The following is an 18,535-nucleotide window of genomic DNA, read 5'->3' as shown; positions in this document are numbered from 1 at the left end:
TTTGATATTAGATGTGAAGCATTTTCTGGTTCTCATGACTGATTCAATTATGAAAATTTTAATGTTTAAACACACCCCCATATTTTGCCCATTTGCCACTTATGCATTGACACATATGAAAAAGTATATTTGGTACTACTATGACATTCAAAGCCAGTTTCTTTTATATACTTGTGTTCTATTCAAACAGAAATTGCCAACTATAGCACATCTTGAAATCCTATGCAATTTCATCTCCAATTTCATAAGATTTTTCTGGCTTGTGTGCTTATTTGCCTTACTCTTTTAGCCTAAGAAGCATATTTAGCCATTTCTTTGCAACAATGTTCATTGTGCCTTAAAATGAAGGTTTCATAAACAATGTAGAGCAGTTTGAGCAATTAATAACACCTAAAAGAAGCCGTTCAAGTTATTTGCCCATGTAACAATGTAAAGGAACAAAAGGCTAATGTTAGTACGACCTAGCGTTGCTGACAAAACTCTGTCTCTATAATCTTCTTTGATGCAGTCATGGGATGTCTTTTTCCGGGCTGCTGCGGCGGGGTATGGCCCAGGCGAGGCATACAGCTCTCCCCCTGCCCTGGCTTCAGCCATGTCAACAATGGCCGTGCCTCGGGTAGCTCCTGCAACAACGCCAGCACCCGGCCCGTCCAAACTTCCAAGCACACAGGCGGCACCGAGGGACATCGATGATCACCTTTCAGTTCAAGCGATCATTCGGTCCTACCAGGTGATGCCGCTTCCTCTCGTAGAAGGGAACCTGGTTTCTTTGCACTCTGTCCACTGAGGAGAATGAGGGGAAATGAGATGCTGCTTAAGTGAGCACTCACTCAGTTCCCGCTATTCTTCTCACAATTTTCGCTGCAAGGGCCTTGATTTGGCTGTTCTGTTACTTTCTTTGACTTGAGGATTGCACAGAAGATGAAGAATAGAAAGAAGACAACCACACACCGATGCTCTTTCCAACTTTTTTTTTATTTGTGCTGCTCGAGTCAAAGGTGAATTGTTACCAACTAGCCCAAGTGTCGATCTTGCTGAAATTCTAACACATAGTGCCTGCTGTTGCATGTCCGCTACCATCGTCAGAGCAGCGTTGGCTGACACTCTTGAGGCTAAGTTACGTGTGCACACACGAACACACATCCATACAAAGGTAGAGGCAAAGAGAGAACTGCCAGCATAACTGAATTGGCAGAGCAGCAGACAGGGTTTGCTGAGGTTGTGGGTCCAATTTCCACTGGCAATGTGTTGCCTTTACTTTGACCTTCTTTTGTTTTACCTTTGGTTCAAGCGTAAGTATAAAATTAATGTCAACCTACAGTTTAAAACTCCCCTGTGCTTTCTTTGCTTCCTGACAATCAGTCTCTTTTGGTAGTTTGCCTTGTCTCTTGCAGAATGGGTCATACTGAGGTGTACGCACAACCTCCAAGTATTTTTTTCAGGTATTTATTGTTTTCCAACATTATGGGACAGCAGAACAATGTGTTAAGGATGTAGTAAAGAATGTTTGCACAATGGCACTGACTGACTACACTTTATTTTTGCTCACGTGTATGAAACCATGACACTGCAACCAAAGCGTCGAGAAGACGGGCAGTTATTATAGAATTGATTCCAAGGATTTATTGCCGTTCGTCTTGCTCGCTTGAAATAGTGGTTCTCCTAATCCATCAATGCAACAGACAGTGTGGTGATGAAACTGTCACAGTGTCATAGAAGCTGTCATGCTTCTCCAGTGAGTTTTGTTAACTTGTCTTTAACCCATTCTTGGTGGCATGAACTCTTCTCTGCTTTTGCATAAGCAGGTGTGAAGCAGGTTGGCTGGCATTGCAAGCACAACAGCTTTAACAACTTGGGAACTGGTTGCATTAGCACACTGGCTACATTATTTTGCTGGATAAGGACAGGCACATGTTCGACAGGGTAACAGCGCAAAAAACACGAAAGACATGCGTCCTTTAACTTTTCCAATCTTCTTTTTTGTGTTACTCAACTCGTCTCCGCTACTTGCCGTGCCCAGCACTGGTGTGTGTCCCCCTTGTCTTTCGTGTTTTTTGCGCTGTTCCCTGTCGAGTATGTACTGACTAGCCCAAGCCTCTACGGTGTTGCATTTTATTTCTTCTACATCGGGCTCTTTTCAATTCGTTAACCTTTCTAATCCTCTTTTTTTGTCTTGCTCAACTCGTTTCCCCTACTTGCCGTGCCTGAGTCAGCGCTGGTGTGCGTCTCCCTTCTTGTCTTTCGTGTTTTTTGCGCTATTCCCCTGTCGAGTGCGTACCGACTAGCCCAAGCCTCTACGGTGTTGCAAAGGCACATGTATGTATAAAAAACAAGATGGTGGCAGTTACTTTCATAGTGATTTTTTATTTATGCATCCATTTTTCTTTACTTGCACCTTGTTTGTGCTGTGCTGTATTTGCACGCACGTAAGCAAATAAGGGGCAGTTGGTAAACAAGCCTGCCCTTTTGCGTGAGTGTATCTTACTGCGTCTCCTGTCTTTGTGCTGTTGAGCTGCCCGAAATATATCAAGCTAGCTGTCTTCTGCGTCTGTCTGAAATTCTGGCTATTAACGTTCATCTTGGTGGCAAAGCTGATCTGAAATCCAGAGGTGTGTTGCATTTCCTTTTGACATGGGAAGCAGTCTGTGTCTGAAAAGGGCTGGTGGTGGGAGAAAATGACACATGCACTGCGACCACGCAGTTTGGAGCTCAGCTGCTTCTGTGTAGCAAGTGTTCCAAAAAAGTGCCATATCATGCTTCTTGACAGCCAGTTCTGTTTCACTAGTTATGAGAAAGCTTTACTGCACAAGCCATGCTTTGGTCAGCAGTGTTTTTTTTTCCTCACTGAAGTGTCTGCGGCCTAATGAATGCAATATGACTACAAGTCAACACAAGGGGCGACTTTTCATGAAGCGGAAAAAGAAATACTAGTGAAAATATAAGTCTGAATGACTCACAGTGCAAAAAAAGGAAAGAGTAACCACAATAGATGTGGGCCCAGCCATTCAGCAACCTGCTATATTTGCTTTGCACTGAGCAGCCAACCTTTGCACATCCGGTCTGTATTTGCTCTCTAGCATTTGTATGTGGCATGTGGCTTTCTTCAGTTAGTTCCATGTGGAACCTAATGGCAGGATGCGCAATTACCCCCATTTTCTCATGCACCTTTACTCGATTCTAATGAGAACATTCACTCAAATGTGACATCTGCATTAAAATCAAGTACAAAACTGAAACTGCAATAGGTAGTGCCACACTACCCCTTCCCCAATCTCAAATTCCACATTGGAAGCTTCGGACAGTGATACTGAGTGATTCCCTGTCCACTGTGGCTCGAGTGCAATGTTTTTTTTTTTTTTCTTTCTAGATCAGAACAAATCGCAACTTTTTTCTGTTACCATGAAAATTGGGTGAGGGAACAATCAGGGGTGTGGCATTTTGAATTTTTTTTTCGAGGATGAAAATCGAGATGCATGTTACAGTAAAGTGTGTGTTAGAATAGAGGAAGTATAGTAACTAGTATAAGGCCTTGAAACTGAGCAGCCGTGTGTATTCAAAGCCTGTGCATTTCAAGAGACACTGGCCAATGAGTGGGATTTATTGCAATGATACTATTACATTTGTCATTGTGCACATTACAATATGAAAATTGGCCAGTTAAATTTGTGTCTTCACTCTGAGCTTTTAGGCATTTTGCTCTCTAGGTGATGGCTTATTTCAGAAGCGTCTGAAGTATCTGTCCGAGGGTTCACTGAAGGGAGCTTACTTACTGTGCATGGCTGTGTTGAAATACCTGTGGCCCTGATACTATGTGTACTTAATATCCGTGAGCAGCATTCATATACCACTGAATATGTCATACTGTGTCTACTAAACTTTTTCATACTATGTCTACTAAACAGCATTTAAAATCTGCTAAATACTCTATTTGCTGAAATATAGCCGACTGTTTGATGATAGCAGACATTATTTGTTGCTAAGGGAGACATGAAATCTTGTAGATCTAACGGAACATCCGCTAAAATTACAACGCTGCTTAGACATTCTAGCCTTACGAGAATAAAGCTAGCCTTCTTTAGTTAGTTTGTTATTCTTTAATTTCCTACTTTCCCCACACCCTCTGCTGAGCTTTAGAAACCATTTGGCGATCATGTTAGTTACTAGTTTGACTAGCCACTTCTGTTTTGTTGAATTTTTGTAACCTGACTGAGCTCACATTGGCTTTACACAAACGCTAGTCTCATAATGATGACAGCTCTGATAGCAGGTTCCCAAGGTTCCTGTCATTTTCTGCCAAAAATGTATTTCAGCGGGAAGGTGATGTAACCTTGTTGCTGTACACCTTGCAGTGTTTGTACGATTGTGCTCGATAGTGTTAGCGACTCCTGTGGCGGAGCTTGCACGTGACCTCACACAAGCTACGGCCACAAGGAGTTTGACATTCGTTGTCGGCGTGGTCCTTCGTCTCATCTTTGGTTAGCAGCGCGGCGATCTACATGGAAGCGAGAGAAGGGATAGGAAAGAGCGCTGACTTACAACAATTTTATTGCGCACATATCCAAGGTTTAAATACCACGCTAAGGCACAATAGAAAGAACAGGAGGGTTGCACGTGTTCGGGACTCTGCTTCAAACATACGATATGCAAATCATGTGGTTAAATATTGCACTTCTTTATTGCACAGTGACACTGACGGGGCACTGACACAGCGCTCCCCAGATTTGTGAATTTGAAGCGCTTCAATAATTTCTCTAGTATGTTTGTTTTTGTTGCGACTGATAATTTGTGTGCTATCGAACAAGGGTTTGCAACGGTGGTCTCTGCAATGAATACAGAGATGACCAGAAACGGAGTTGAAAACATGATTATTATGCTCTTTTAATCGTTCATTGAGACAGCGTCCCGTCTGACCAATGTATTCGCGGCTGCAGGAAAGAGGAATGTTGTAAACAACACCTACAGCGCATGTGACAAAGCGGTTATTATGGTTGGTTCTGCAGCAATTTTTTTCTTTGGGATTGCAGTTAACCTGCCTGCATAAGCGTGACAGCTTATGTGGTGCCGAAAACACGACATCGACGCCAGCACACCGACCAACTTTCTTGAGAGTATGGCACAACGTGTGAATGTAAGGGATGACGGTGACTCTCTTCCTGGGAGTGGCAGAATCTGGGTTGCTAGCTTTTTCTTGCTTTTGCAAGCATCCGGCTACTGACGTCAGCAGACTGCCCGGGTAGCCCGATTGCTCAAGTCTCCGGGCCTGTTTCCCAAAACTGGTTTCCATTAAGTGGTGACATGACTTTGAAAGGGAATTTGTGAATCATAGGCTAACGATTCCTCGCTTGATGCGCTTTGAATGGGCTTGAAAAAAGCTTTGCTAGCTCTGGGTTCATACATCCAGCACAGCTGGTTGTTCTTAAAAATGAGTCTGAGGTCGAAAAACCTAATTGAGTCGGCAACTGGCAGCTCATGGGTTAAGACTAATGGATGAAGACATTCTTTAAACAGCGATAAAGCATCACGGCAGCTAGTTTCGACAGTATTGGCGTCAGTATCTAAAAGAACTTAAAAATCATCTACAAACCTAAAAACTTTTTCCACGAAAGACGGAAGGCGTTTGGAAAGTGCACGGCCGTGAGTGGCTAGCAAGATGTCACTCAGCATGGGCACAATACATGAGCCGACGCAAACTCCGTTCCTTTGTAGGTACGTCCTTTGTAGGTTCCAAGTGGCGAACGTCGACTTCAAATATGTATCTAAAAGCTCAAGAAATCCCCCTGTGGTGATGCCAGCAGCATTTTGAAGGGCTACGCTGCCAAACTTGTCAATGCAATCGGAGAAAGCGACAAGTTCCGTCTTTCCTGAAAAAAGAGAAAGCTAGCAACCCAGATTCTGCCACTCCCAGGAAGAGAGTCACCGTCATCCCTTACATTCACACGTTGTGCCATACTCTCAAGAAAGTTGGTCGGTATGCTGGCGTCGATGTCGTGTTTTCGGCACCACATAAGCTGTCACGCTTATGCAGGCAGGTTAACTGCAATCCCCCCCCCCAAAAATTGCTGCAGAACCAACCATAATAACCGCTTTGTCACATGCGCTGTAGGTGTTGTTTACAACATTCCTCTTTCCTGCAGCCGGGAATACATTGGTCAGACGGGACGCTGTCTCAATGAACGATTAAAGGAGCATAATAATCATGTTTTCAACTCCGTTTCTGGTCATCTCGGTATTCATTGCAGAGACCACCGTTGCAAACCCTTGCTCGATAGCACACAAATTATCAGTCGCAACAAAAACATACTAGAGAAATTATTGAAGTGCTTGAAATTCGCAAATCTGGGGGGCGCTGTGTCAGTGCCCCGTCATTGTCACTGTGCGATAAAGTGCAATATTTAACCGCATGATTTGCATATCGTATGTTGGAAGCTGAGTCCCGAACACGTGCCAGCCAAGTCTGTTATTTTTAGGTGGCAAACTATTAAACCTGGGAGCTGTCTGCACTCATTTTGGCAGTGCACTATTTTGTGGCAGTGGAGGCGCGCAAGAAGCCGAGGAGTGCATCCTTGGTTTAAAGGCTGCTTTGCGTAGGACCACTTTTATAACTAGACCATCCATCTGTGGCACTCTTGGAGCCCTAGAACTGTGAAACACGAGAACAATTTTTTACTGCACTTGCAATATAACTTACTTTGTAAAATGATTATATATATAAGCACGTGTGCTAAATGGTGCAACAGGTTCACCTGCATTATCAACTGGAATCAACTCTGGTGAATCGCCTATTACTTCTGAAAAGGCATGTATACTCACCATCAAAGGAATGCGAAATATAGGTTCCTTGCAAAAGTGCCATTTCTGCTCTGTTTAAGCATGCAACCTCTGACAAACACTGCTGCGGAATGCAACTTTAAGGTATGCGTTCAGGCTTAATGGGTGCCAAGTTTTTTTTCGCTGGTGCTTTGCCCTGCCGAGTTTTGATGCCGATAGCCCATCTATTCAAACGCATCCAGGCCAGTGATCGTGCGAGACAAAAGCTGGCTGAAGGCCATGCAAAGGCACACGGTAATGTAGCCCCCCCTCCAAGCTGTGAAGCTGTGGGGAATGTGTGGAGCTACAGCTACCATCACATAGTCCAGCAGCAAGAGAAAATCTGGATAATCTACGCTACCATCGCAGAACTTTTGCAAAGAGGGAGAATGTAAGAATCCCTTTCACTCAATTCTATCCCTTTGTTACCACTCAGCATTCATGACCGGCCAATCCCAGTGATAACGTGGGTCGAATGTTGCTAGGACCACTGATGAAGCACGAAAATAAATAATGAAATAGAATTGTTGCATTATTCCAGCCCAGCACGGCTACATCTACCAGCACAGCAAGTCACCTAGGCCGAGTGGTGCACAGAAAGCTACACTCACGCCCTATTATCAAGCTGCACCAGTCTCTTCAAACTCTCCTCTATTCTAAAAATAAATTTTGGAATTAAATTCTGGGGCTCTATGTGCCAAACATCTTGAAACTGCAACGCACACAGAAACGAGAAACAAGAAGTAACTTCTCTCCAAAATAAACTGAGTTGCGAGTCAGCGCCTGTGCATTACCTTTGCCTTGTGTCCTCATTTCTAGTGTGTGTGCTGCAGTTTCAAGATAAATAGCTACCCACTCGCCGAACTTTCAGTACCTTTACAATTCTATGTGCCATGATATAATTATGAGGCACGCCGCAGTGTGGGACTCTGCATTAATTCTGACCCCCCCCCGAGATTCTTTAACGTGCACCCTAATCTAAGTACACAAGCATTTGTGCATTCCGCACCCATCGAAACGTGGCTGCTGCGGCCGAGATTTAACCTGAGACCTTGAGCTCGGCAGGGCAATGTCATAGCCACTAAGCTACAGTGATGGGTCCTCTATTCAAGCTGAGTTTATTTTGGAGAGAAGTTACTTCTTGTTTCTCGTTTCTGTGTGCGTTGCAGTTTCAAGATGTTTGGCACATAGAGCCCCAGAATTTAATTCCAAAATTTATTTTTAGAATAGAGGAGAGTTTGAAGAGACTGGTGCAGCTTGATAATAGGGCGTGAGTGTAGCTTTCTGTGCACCACTCGGCCTAGGTGACTTGCTGTGCTGGTAGATGTAGCCGTGCTGGGCTGGAATAATGCAACAATTCTATTTCATTATTTATTTTCGTGCTTCATCAGTGGTCCTAGCAGCATTCGACCCACGTTATCACTGGGATTGGCCGGTCATGAATGCTGAGTGGTAACAAAGGGATAGAATTGAGTGAAAGGGATTCTTACATTCTCCCTCTTTGCAAAAGTTCTGCGATGGTAGCGTAGATTATCCAGATTTTCTCTTGCTGCTGGACTATGTGATGGTAGCTGTAGCTCCACACATTCCCTACAGCTTCACAGCTTGGAGGGGGGGCTACATTACCGTGTGCCTTTGCATGGCCTTCAGCCAGCTTTTGTCTCGCACAATCACTGGCCTGGATGCGTTTGAATAGATGGGCTATCGGCATAAAAACTTGGCACCCATTAAGCCTGAACGCATACCTTAAAGTTGCATTCCGCAGCAGTGTTTGTCAGAGGTTGCATGCTTAAACAGAGCAGAAATGGCACTTTTGCAAGGAACCTATATTTCGCATTCCTTTGATGGTGAGTATACATGCCTTTTCAGAAGTAATAGGCGGTTCACCAGAGTTGATTCCAGTTGATAATGCAGGTGAACCTGTTGCACCATTTAGCACACGTGCTTATATATATATATATATATATATATATATATATATATATATAATCATTTTACAAAGTAAGTTATATTGCAAGTGCAGTAAAAAATTGTTCTCGTGTTTCACAGTTCTAGGGCTCCAAGAGTGCCACAGATGGATGGTCTAGTTATAAAAGTGGTCCTACGCAAAGCAGCCTTTAAACCAAGGATGCACTCCTCGGCTTCTTGCGCGCCTCCACTGCCACAAAATAGTGCACTGCCAAAATGAGTGCAGACAGCTCCCAGGTTTAATAGTTTGTCGCCTAAAAATAACACACTTGGCTGGATTTGCCTGCAGTACAGTTGTAAAATGTCTTCTTTTGTCATATGCGTTGGTTTTCATCTATGTTATCGCGGTGTTGTGCCCAAAGCTAGATGAAGGATGCGAAAGGATGAACACCTGTTCCTTTTATGGTCTGTCCTTCCGCATGCTTTGTCTAGCTTTGTACAAAATACCACACGATAATGGATCACTGCAACCAACTTTCCTAAGCATTTACATCAGTTTGGTTTTGCTCTACTAATGCTACAAAACAGAAATGTTACTGATCAAGGGCTGCATTGCTGTGAACAGTGCAAGTCCCAAAGTACTCTCACAGTGCTTTTCTGCATAGCCCTTTCACTGCTCTCCTCAAGGATGGGACTTCAGCACTTGGAGCTTTCTTGTGTGTGAATAAATGTGCCTAATGCCGGTTCTTGGTCCTAAAGCATTGCGTTATGCCCACAGATAAGGTTGCAACTGAAAATGAGCGCAGCCTTAATACTTGGTAGGAAGCAGTACTACATTCTATATATATATATATATATATATATATATATATATATATATATATATATACTACAGCTCAAGAAACCTCAAACTCGGATGGTGCCGCTGACCGGTGGTGTCTGACTGATTTTGTTTTTATTTGCTTAATTTTTGCATGTGCTCGGCAAAGCAGCATGTTCCTTTGTTTCTCATTTTCTGTTCTGCCTTCTCATTTTGCTAACTTTGTTTTTTTTTTTTAAATTCCTACTAGAACAGATTGTCTCATCCTTCTTTGTACGGGCGTAACCTCTTATGTGTAGCCCGTTATGAGGTGTGTCTAGTTTGGCTCGTTCATGGCAGCTCGTTTAAATATTTCTTGCCTTGAGAACTGGACGGCACAGGGCATCGTGCCAATAAAAAGGTTGCCATGTGGCAAGCAAAAGTATAGCCTCACTTGTGAAGTTCAGTTGCACAAGTGTACATTGTTCCATGGTAAATTCATTACAACACGAGCAGACACTGTGGGATGAACAACCAAATGTGCGATTTTGCATTTTAGTGCCTTTTGACTTGCTGCAATGAGCTCAGCGTTGTACGGAATGGCGTTCCTGGAACTAGTTCCTTTTGGGAGGAACTAAGGAATGCCACTTTTCCGTTAAGAGTTGGTGGAACTGTAACGGTAACTCTATGTTTACGAGGGAACGGCGTTCCTTTTGTAAACGTTCCACGGCAATGAACAGCACGTACACAGCACATCATGCAGGGAAGATGGGCGACTGCGTGAGGCGCGAAGAACTTCTTCTTGCCTGTCACGTGATCATGGTGCATTGTTTTCGTGAGATCTCCATTATTATATTTTTCTATGACTAGGCTTCAAGTTTTTCATGCGACAATCTTCAATGATTGTCACGGGTTCGTCTATCAGACACCAACATCGAGGTGCAACTCTTGCCGAGTTCAAATAAGGGACTTTACTAAGTTGTGAATATGTATTCTGGACATTTTTTTTTGCACTCGTACTGCAATACTGAATCAGCATTCATTAACACCTATGTATTGTTCCTTTCGATGCAGTTTCTTGTGCAAGAAATTTAATTATATTGGTGCATGTGAGTAACTTTCTATTTGCACATCTGAAGTGCAGTATCCTGACTGCGCATTTAAAGACCGAAGTTGAAAGTGCCATATGTGTTGCACTTGTAATAGACGATCACCAAAGTTGCAGTTGGCCATGTGTGGAGTATGTCCGGTGCTCCCTGAGAAAATTTATCTAGGAGCGTTTCTTTGGATTTTTTTTATCTCCAGATAATCTGCTGCCGGCGATGTTCAAATTTAATAATATACGTAGTTTGATGCGAGTTTTAAATTGCTCACTTTATTTCGCCTCAGGATTATCCGACACTATATTTTAATTTAAAAAAAATCAAATGTAACGGTAATGTAACCACACGTTCCAATGTTTGAAGTGTAACTGGAATGCGTTACTTTCGCATTAAAGGAACTTGTAACGGGAACTCGTTTCAAGATTGGGAAGGAACGAGCTTTCGTTCCTGTTTTAGAGGAACCTGTACAACACTGAATAAGGTTAAATCACACTAGCCTTCCAATTCAGGTCTTGCTATGAGGTTCTGTGCGCCTGATTGAAAATATTGCTTTATGCTACACATTTAATGAGCATCAAGGTAAGCACTGTTCAGGTATTTAGTGAGCAGAATGTTAATTCTGGCTAAGTTTTGCCTGTGTAGGTTACTGCGAAACTGCTGAGAAGATCATGAAATGGAAGGAGTGCATTAGGGAGTTGGTCTGTATAAGATTGAAAAGAAGGTTAACAAACGAATTGGTTAAAAAGAGGAATAATAATAATAATAATAATTACAAATGTTTTTCAGCTCACATAGTTGGAACATGCTCCAAATAGTATTGCGATGCTAGAACCTGAATCTTTAAATGTAGAGGACAAAGCTATTGTTGTCAAAGTGGGAGCTTGCTTACTACTTAAACCTTTATATCTGTAGTCTTGCAACACTTCTTGAGGAGAAAGTAATGTTTTAGCTAGGCTCCGATATGCTTGACCACCACATGCCTGCGTTGCAGGTCAGAGCGGGGGATGTGAACTGTGTTATGTGTGTTGTGCTCAGGTGAGGGGACACCTGGCTGCCTCGCTCGACCCTCTTGGAATCGTCAACCCCAGCTCAAACTCGCCCCTAAATCGAGAGCAGCTGCATTCGCCCGAGGTGGTGCTTCGAAATTACAAGCTAGGTACGGCCACGTCTTGCACCCTTGTAGGCTCGCTAACACTAACCCGACATCATGCAGTGTCGCAGATGTGCACATGCACATTTGCGACACTGTGCACATGCAGTGTACATGTGCACCCAGGCACATGCACAATTTGCTGTTGCTGTAGTTGCTTAGATGCACTGCATTTTACTTCAGCAATACCAAATGAAGAGACTAAGTGCTCACTTGCCTCCATCTAGTCTAGGATCAAATTCATGTTGCTAGTGTCCATTCACTACATGTCCATCTTCATGGCAAGTTCTGGTAGAAAAGGTGCTGTTACTATGTCACAAGCTTGAAGTTGTCTGTTAGCTTTTCATGGAAATAATGACTCGGCTCTGGTCTGCATATTACAAAAGCGCACTTACTCTATTTAGGATACACTGCTGATATGTTAAGTGAAGATCTGCATCCTGGGCAGGCAGGACCTGAACATCTTTCTGCGAGATTTTATTCACTGCACATCTTCAGCGGAACACTCACCCCCTTGTATGATTTCAAGGAAAAATGACTTTCTTTCTGTCCTTTCGAGTACGCTTTGTATCTCATCTCTTGCACAGTAGACTGCTCTTGCTGTTTGTGTCTATATTCAGACTTTCTGTCAGTTGGTGGAAGAAATGTGTGAATTGCTGCATGCAGTGGCAGTTTTGTTTTTAGAGGCCTGACGATTTCACATGAAAGCAAGTTTGGGGGACTGTCGGTGATAGCTCAGTTAATGGGCCCGGTAGATCGTGGAACGGTCTGATGGTTGTTGGCACACCCAAGTGCACACAGCACTGCTCTGCAAGTCACCAAGAACTGCTTAGGCAGTGCAGTTGGGAATTGTACATTGTCATTGTGCAACAAATGGTAGGGGGGGAGGGGGGGCTGCAGTTGGGTACACACCACAAGGACTTGTGCCTACCTCTTGTATACCACTGTCTCTTCAAAACATGTGCTTACTAAGTAAGCATGTGCATGCTTCTGTGTAGTTTTGTTTGCATTTCTTTTTTCTTTTTTTCACGGTTCCATTATCACTCTGTTCATTCTGTTGTGCATTTTTGCTGTTCTGTTTTTGTGTAAACTGGCTCTTTGGTTGCTTTCTCTTCTTTCTCTTTTCCACCACCGGACAAGGCCCTGTGCATTACAATTTTGGCTTCCAGCCAGTCATGCTTTCATATTGATCAATGGTAAACAGGGGCAAAGCGCTTTTCAGCCACTTATCAGGGACCACATTGCACTTTTTGTCTCATGCCTCATCTGGCCATCTTCTGCACTTGGACCACTTGGACATTGGCCAATGGTGTGTTGGTCAATCATTGGTTTGCAATGATTACAAACTGTATTTAACCACCCTGGTGCCTCAGCAGCTGTCATCTTCTGCTGCTTTCTGTAAGGTCACGGGTTTCATCTCCTCCTGCCACAGTTTCATTGTCTGCATTCTAGTAGGAACAGAGTACAAGAATCGCAAGTGTTGAAGTTCAGCACACTGTTGTAGAAAGGCCGAAGTGGTCAAAACTAGTTTATAACTATGCAGTGTAGGCTCCCTCATGTCTCAACTGTAGCTTTAGGACATTGAAACCTCAGTAAGTCAGTCTATCAGTGAACCTGTCACAATCTGTCAATAAACAACCAATCAATCAATCAAATCGGAAGCAATGTTGCCTATGTGAACCTGGCATTGTTTTTTTACTTTGTCGGTTGCCCCTGCTGTGCTTTCTTTCCCCGCGCCCCCCGTCTACAGATTCGGGGTCACTTCTATGCGACCCTTGATCCCCTGGGCATCACTGTGACCAAAGTTGATCCAATGGAAATCCTTCTCACCAACCACAACCTTGGTAAGGCGGTGTGGCCCTTATGGTGTTGTCTGGCTTTTGTTGAACTGATGTTCATTTTGTTTTTGTAGCCATTTATTTGTTGGATCTACATGCTCTACTTTCTTGGTAGAGCCTTTGTCTAATCTGGTTTTTATTTTGATGACAGTTGATGACAGGCCATCGAGTTGAGGGCTTTGCCGTCTGTCTTTCACAGTTTGAAGTAGCCACTCATTTGAGCTTTGAAGGTGAATAACCAGCTAAAATCACAACGTACACAGCAATAGAAGACGACGGGATGAAGCTTGACTCGAGTTTTGCTTGTATTTGATCTTTGCGTTTGCTTTGTATTTGAGCTTTCAGAGTTCATTGAGAAACTCGCTTTCCTTAATCCCCCCCCTCCCCTCCTCCTATGATTATGGTCCAACCTTGTAAGTGAAGGGCCTGTGCACATGGCCTTTGTCCATGCAGCAGCACTTAATCATGCTTACTAATAAACAAACGTACAGGCATCGGGAAATTGATTTTGCTCAGGGATCGTTGATTAAGGAAGAGAAATGTTATTCATGTCATATCAAAAACGTAGGAGAAAACTGTAAATCATCTGTGGAACATTTCAAGCATGCTCATTCTTGTTTTTGAGCTGCCCTTTGTGTTCAATAATCTTAATTTGTTTCGGTTACAAGGAGTAGGGAAAGATAATACCATATACTACTCTAACTCTTCTCTGCTTGTCTAGCTGGGCATGCTGGGAGCTGTGGTTTTGTGCATTTTTGTCTGAATGCATGCAATAGTCTGTTTCAATAATTGTGTGCCATCTACAGAGCCCGAGCACTGACAGTACACATTACATGACAGTAAAATGTATTCCTATGAGTCACTGCAGTAATATTTTTTCTGGCTTCATTGTATGTGGAATATTTTAATATCTACTGGCAGTTGTTGAGCAAGTGTGTTCATTATCCAGTGGCCATACATAGGCAACCTAAAGCTTCTCCTTGACATTGGTCTATCCCCTTGAGGCGCGAATTAAATCTGGCAATGTAAAAAATTATTTTAACATCATTTTCGGCTCTTCATGTTTCAATAAAAGAGTCATTAAAAGATGGAAACATAAATTGTATTTTTTCATACTTTTTCGTGGTGTCCACATTTGTGGACAGAGAGTGCCTTAATCCGGAAAAATTTTGCACTGTACTTTCTAGTTCGCTTAGCTAGGTAAGTGGGGCAAAACATTTTTCCTGTGACTCTTCCTTGATTATCTAAACATTTTCAATCTACTTTGTGTGGTAAAAATCTACTTTCTGAGCCGACAGGCTTAAGAACACGTGGTATTTTCGGCAGTGAATTCGGCTCTTCGCTGTGCATCCCTCACGGCGGCAACGCTGTGCATTTGATGTGTGCATGTGCTCTTGCCAGTGATCGTACCTGTCATACCTAATGGCAGCAGTTGGAAGTGACTACGGTGTAGCCTTCTTGACAACAGACTTAGAGCTGTCATTACTTGGCCTACCGTGCTTTTTTGGAGCATTTCTGTTGCAAGTGATCAGGCTGTTTGCAATGTCATTTTGGAAAGCCATCATGTGCATGGTGTTTCTCTGTAGGAGCTTCTCAGCGCTTGCGTTCCTGAGGTACTCTAACCAGCTGTTGCTCCGCACAAAACAAAGAAAATGAGAAATAACTCTCACAGGCCACCTTATGCGCCAAGTCTTGCTCCGCGCATTCATCATTCGAGAGATCTGCATCGGATACATAGCCATTTTGAATTTTAGCTAAAAGCTTGTTGACAGTCTGGTCATCAACCTTCCTTCTCTCTAACGCATGTTTAGAAATGCCTGAAAAAAGTAAGATGTTTTGATTATTTTAGCCAAGGAGCGTCATGTGTGCTATGCAAGGCAGCTCACTCGGAAAGGCGGCTTTGAGGCGCCATGTCCACAAATGTGGACACTTAACTGCGTTAATTAGTTGCGTGCGGCTCTTACACTTGGTACTCCAAGAAAAGATAGTATTTGACAATCACGAAACATTGATTTTTATAAATCAATGGCATTTGAGTGTATTTAATAAAGTTAATACCATGAAAACAAATAAAAATGAAGAGCTACTTCCGATTCGCACCATAGAAGCTTGAAGCGGCCATTTTCTCGCGCTTTCTCATCATTATTTCGTATGTCTTCAGGGCGATGGCGCCACTTGTCAAATAGAGAAAGGAAAGACGCATTTGCCTGCGCTTTTCAAATCACATTTTTCAATCTGTGTTTGGACCTACGCGAATGCGAAGTTGGTGTCCACGTTTGTGGACATGGCGCCTTAAGGGGATATGAGCATTTTTAGCCAGCTTATGATTGGTGATAAATGATGGTCTGTGTTTATAATACATGCATAAATTTTTTCAAACTTGCTGTCTTGTAGAATGCATGGTACTTTTCTGCAGACATACAGTGAAGGAAAATTTCTGGATGGGACTCCCTCTTATCTTGGCTTGTTGAAACTTTAAACTTATTGTAAACTGTTCAGCAATAGTAGGGAAACTTGGGTGGGTAGGTGGAAGTTCATATTTGACAAGCAGCAGCACTTACTAGACTTACGTCCTCGTCTAGTTAGCGCATCTCCTTGTCAAAGGTAACCTGTTCTGTTCATTATGGTGCCTCGTATGATGTGGGGTGCACATTATTTGGCATCATAAGGGGGCATCTTGAACCTAAGAGCATGTGCGTGCCTGCGTGCATCACGATAGAGTACTGTCTCTTTAAACAGAACCTCTAGGGACCAGGGAAATCAGTTCCATTTATCAGGAGTTCCATTTACGAAGAGTTTGAGCTCAAGGATACACAAGATGTTCTTTTGAATGCAGCAGATAATTTATTGCCAACAGCAGATAATCGTGTGGCATATCTGATTACAAATCTTCTTACAAATTTTCTACTTTCAATCGCTGACGAGAGCTAGCAGCAAAAGAACATAATTACAAAAAGAGAAAAAAGGTCATAAAAAAGCATGTTTTATTAAAGCAGCCACTCCTGAAGTCCTGAATACCTTTGATTTGATCTTCGTCTCCAGCGTGAGCACATTGTACAGGCATTTCTGTGCCTGCATCAGAAATGCTAAGCAAACTTGGAGCTCACTGACACTGTCAACACAAAAGAAACCACATCCAGCTACAACCACGGCGGTGCCACACTAACCAACAAAAGCCAGCAAAAGTCACGTTAGCAAGAACGTAGAGAAATGTCGAACCCCCATCCCCCCCCCCCAAAAAAGAAAAAAAAAGTCAGAAAAGGAGCTGTTTCATTTTCGGCAATATTTTTAGTTTTGTTCACCTGGAATTATAAAAAAATGTTACATTTAACAAACTTTTTTTTTGCATTGCCTTCGTGCAAAACTACCAACCATTAGGCTGTTGTTCCATTTAAGCGGCAATTTCATTTAAGCAATTTGCGTTTACTGAGATTCTACTGTAGTTGTATGCTTTAGCAGTGGAATACGAGAACATGTGGATGAGCGTTGAAAAATAATAGGCATAGAATGACTGGGAAATTGCATCCAGTCTGACTTTAATTTGTAAGCATTAAAGGGGCTCTGCAATGCCTGTTGCCTACCTAGCTGTTTCTTTACCACGAAGATACCAGGAAGGACTGAAATAGTTCAGCATCTGTATTACATTTCACGAAGGTGTGCATCTGTCTTAGAGAGCTTCCATGTTGAGTTGCTAGTTTTGTGAAAAAATTTTTGGCATTGCTTGCCAATACTAGAGTGTTCTAGACTGGGGGAGTGGGTCCAACGCAGGCTCCCAGCTGAGGCTTCTTTTATTGAAGAGTTGGTGGCGCCACCGTCGCTTTCCCCGAATGAGCGGCGCCGTGCGCCGGCCAGACGCTTGTCGCGTCGGAGGCCCTCTGCAGCTGCATGGAGCTTTGCCAGGCGGATACTCGGTGGCAGCAACACTGATATTGTTACGTAGGAAGACGCAGACGATGCGCCGAGCAGACGGTGCGAAGTCCCATGTTCGTGAACTCCTGGCGGACAACTGCCTGGATCAGGGAAACCGTGACTGCAGGGGCATTGGAGGAGCTGGAGTCGAAGACAGCCGGATAGGCGGCCTTAATCTCACGCCGGACGATCCTGGTAACATCACCAGTGTTGTTGGGACGAGGAGTGTCGGCACAGGAAGATGTCGCTGGGGGGTTGGGAAGACGGGCAAACTGCTGGTCGATACGTCGGCTTTTAGCGAGTTCCAGGCGGCGACACTCTTTTATAACTGCATCCACCGTCGCCACGTTGTTGAATACCAGCAAGTTGAAGGCGTCATCGGCAATGCCTTTGAGGATGGGGGAAACCTTGTCTGGCTCAGTCATGTGTGCGTTAACTTTGTGGCACAGAGCCAAGACGTCCTGAATGCACGTGACGTAGGGCTCTGTTGACGTCTGCACACGGCCGGATAACGCCTTCTGCGCGGCAAGTTGGTGACCGTAGGGGTTGCCGAACAAGTCTCGCAGCTTTTGCTTAAGTGAATCCCAACTGGTGACGTCATCTTTGTGTGTCCGAAACCAAACTCGAGGTGTGCCACCGAGGTAAAAGAGTGCGTTGGCAAGCATGATAGTAGGGTCCGACCGGTTATTACGGCTGACGTGTCTGTACAGGCTGATCCACTCCATGACGTCTTCCCCATCTTTGCCTGAGAATACGCCAGAATCGCAGGGAGTGGGGAGAGCGATGTAGGTCGTCGAAGTGGCAGCAGGTGTCGGAGCCGGCTGAGTCGAGCTGTCGTCGCCGGGAGCCATGACGGAAGGCTCGACGTACCGTCCACTGCGAAGCTCCGTGACGAGGTACAGGAAACGTCCACCTCCACCAGATATGTTACGTAGGAAGACGCAGACGAAAAACTATATACAAATATATTTACAAGGAAATGCGCCGCACTTTGCCAAGAGGCAACAGCCCGCACTAGCCT

The 18,535-nt window shown here is 43.7% G+C and overlaps 1 protein-coding gene across 7 annotated transcripts in view; it reads left to right on the top strand.

The window, feature by feature from the left end:
* LOC119437313 (2-oxoglutarate dehydrogenase complex component E1) overlaps nucleotides 1-18,535 on the top strand; it is a 565,962-nt gene that overhangs the window by 4,108 nt on the left and 543,319 nt on the right. For 6 of the 7 annotated variants that reach the window (XR_007464942.1, XM_049660429.1, XM_049660428.1 and 3 more), the window contains exons 2-3: nucleotides 509-730; nucleotides 11,653-11,773. Coding sequence is in view for 6 of the 7 variants with exons in the window: in XM_049660429.1 (XP_049516386.1) it covers nucleotides 509-730; nucleotides 11,653-11,773 (343 nt within the window). In the remaining variant the exon portion in view is untranslated. Of the gene's footprint in view, nucleotides 1-508; nucleotides 731-11,652; nucleotides 11,774-13,517; nucleotides 13,612-18,535 lie in introns of all 7 variants that reach the window. The other variant, XM_049660430.1, reaches the window with a different exon arrangement.

Source organism: Dermacentor silvarum, chromosome 1 (assembly GCF_013339745.2).
Source record: "Dermacentor silvarum isolate Dsil-2018 chromosome 1, BIME_Dsil_1.4, whole genome shotgun sequence".
NCBI classification, from domain to species: domain Eukaryota; kingdom Metazoa; phylum Arthropoda; class Arachnida; order Ixodida; family Ixodidae; genus Dermacentor; species Dermacentor silvarum.
This window is presented reverse-complemented; position numbering and strand designations above follow the sequence as displayed.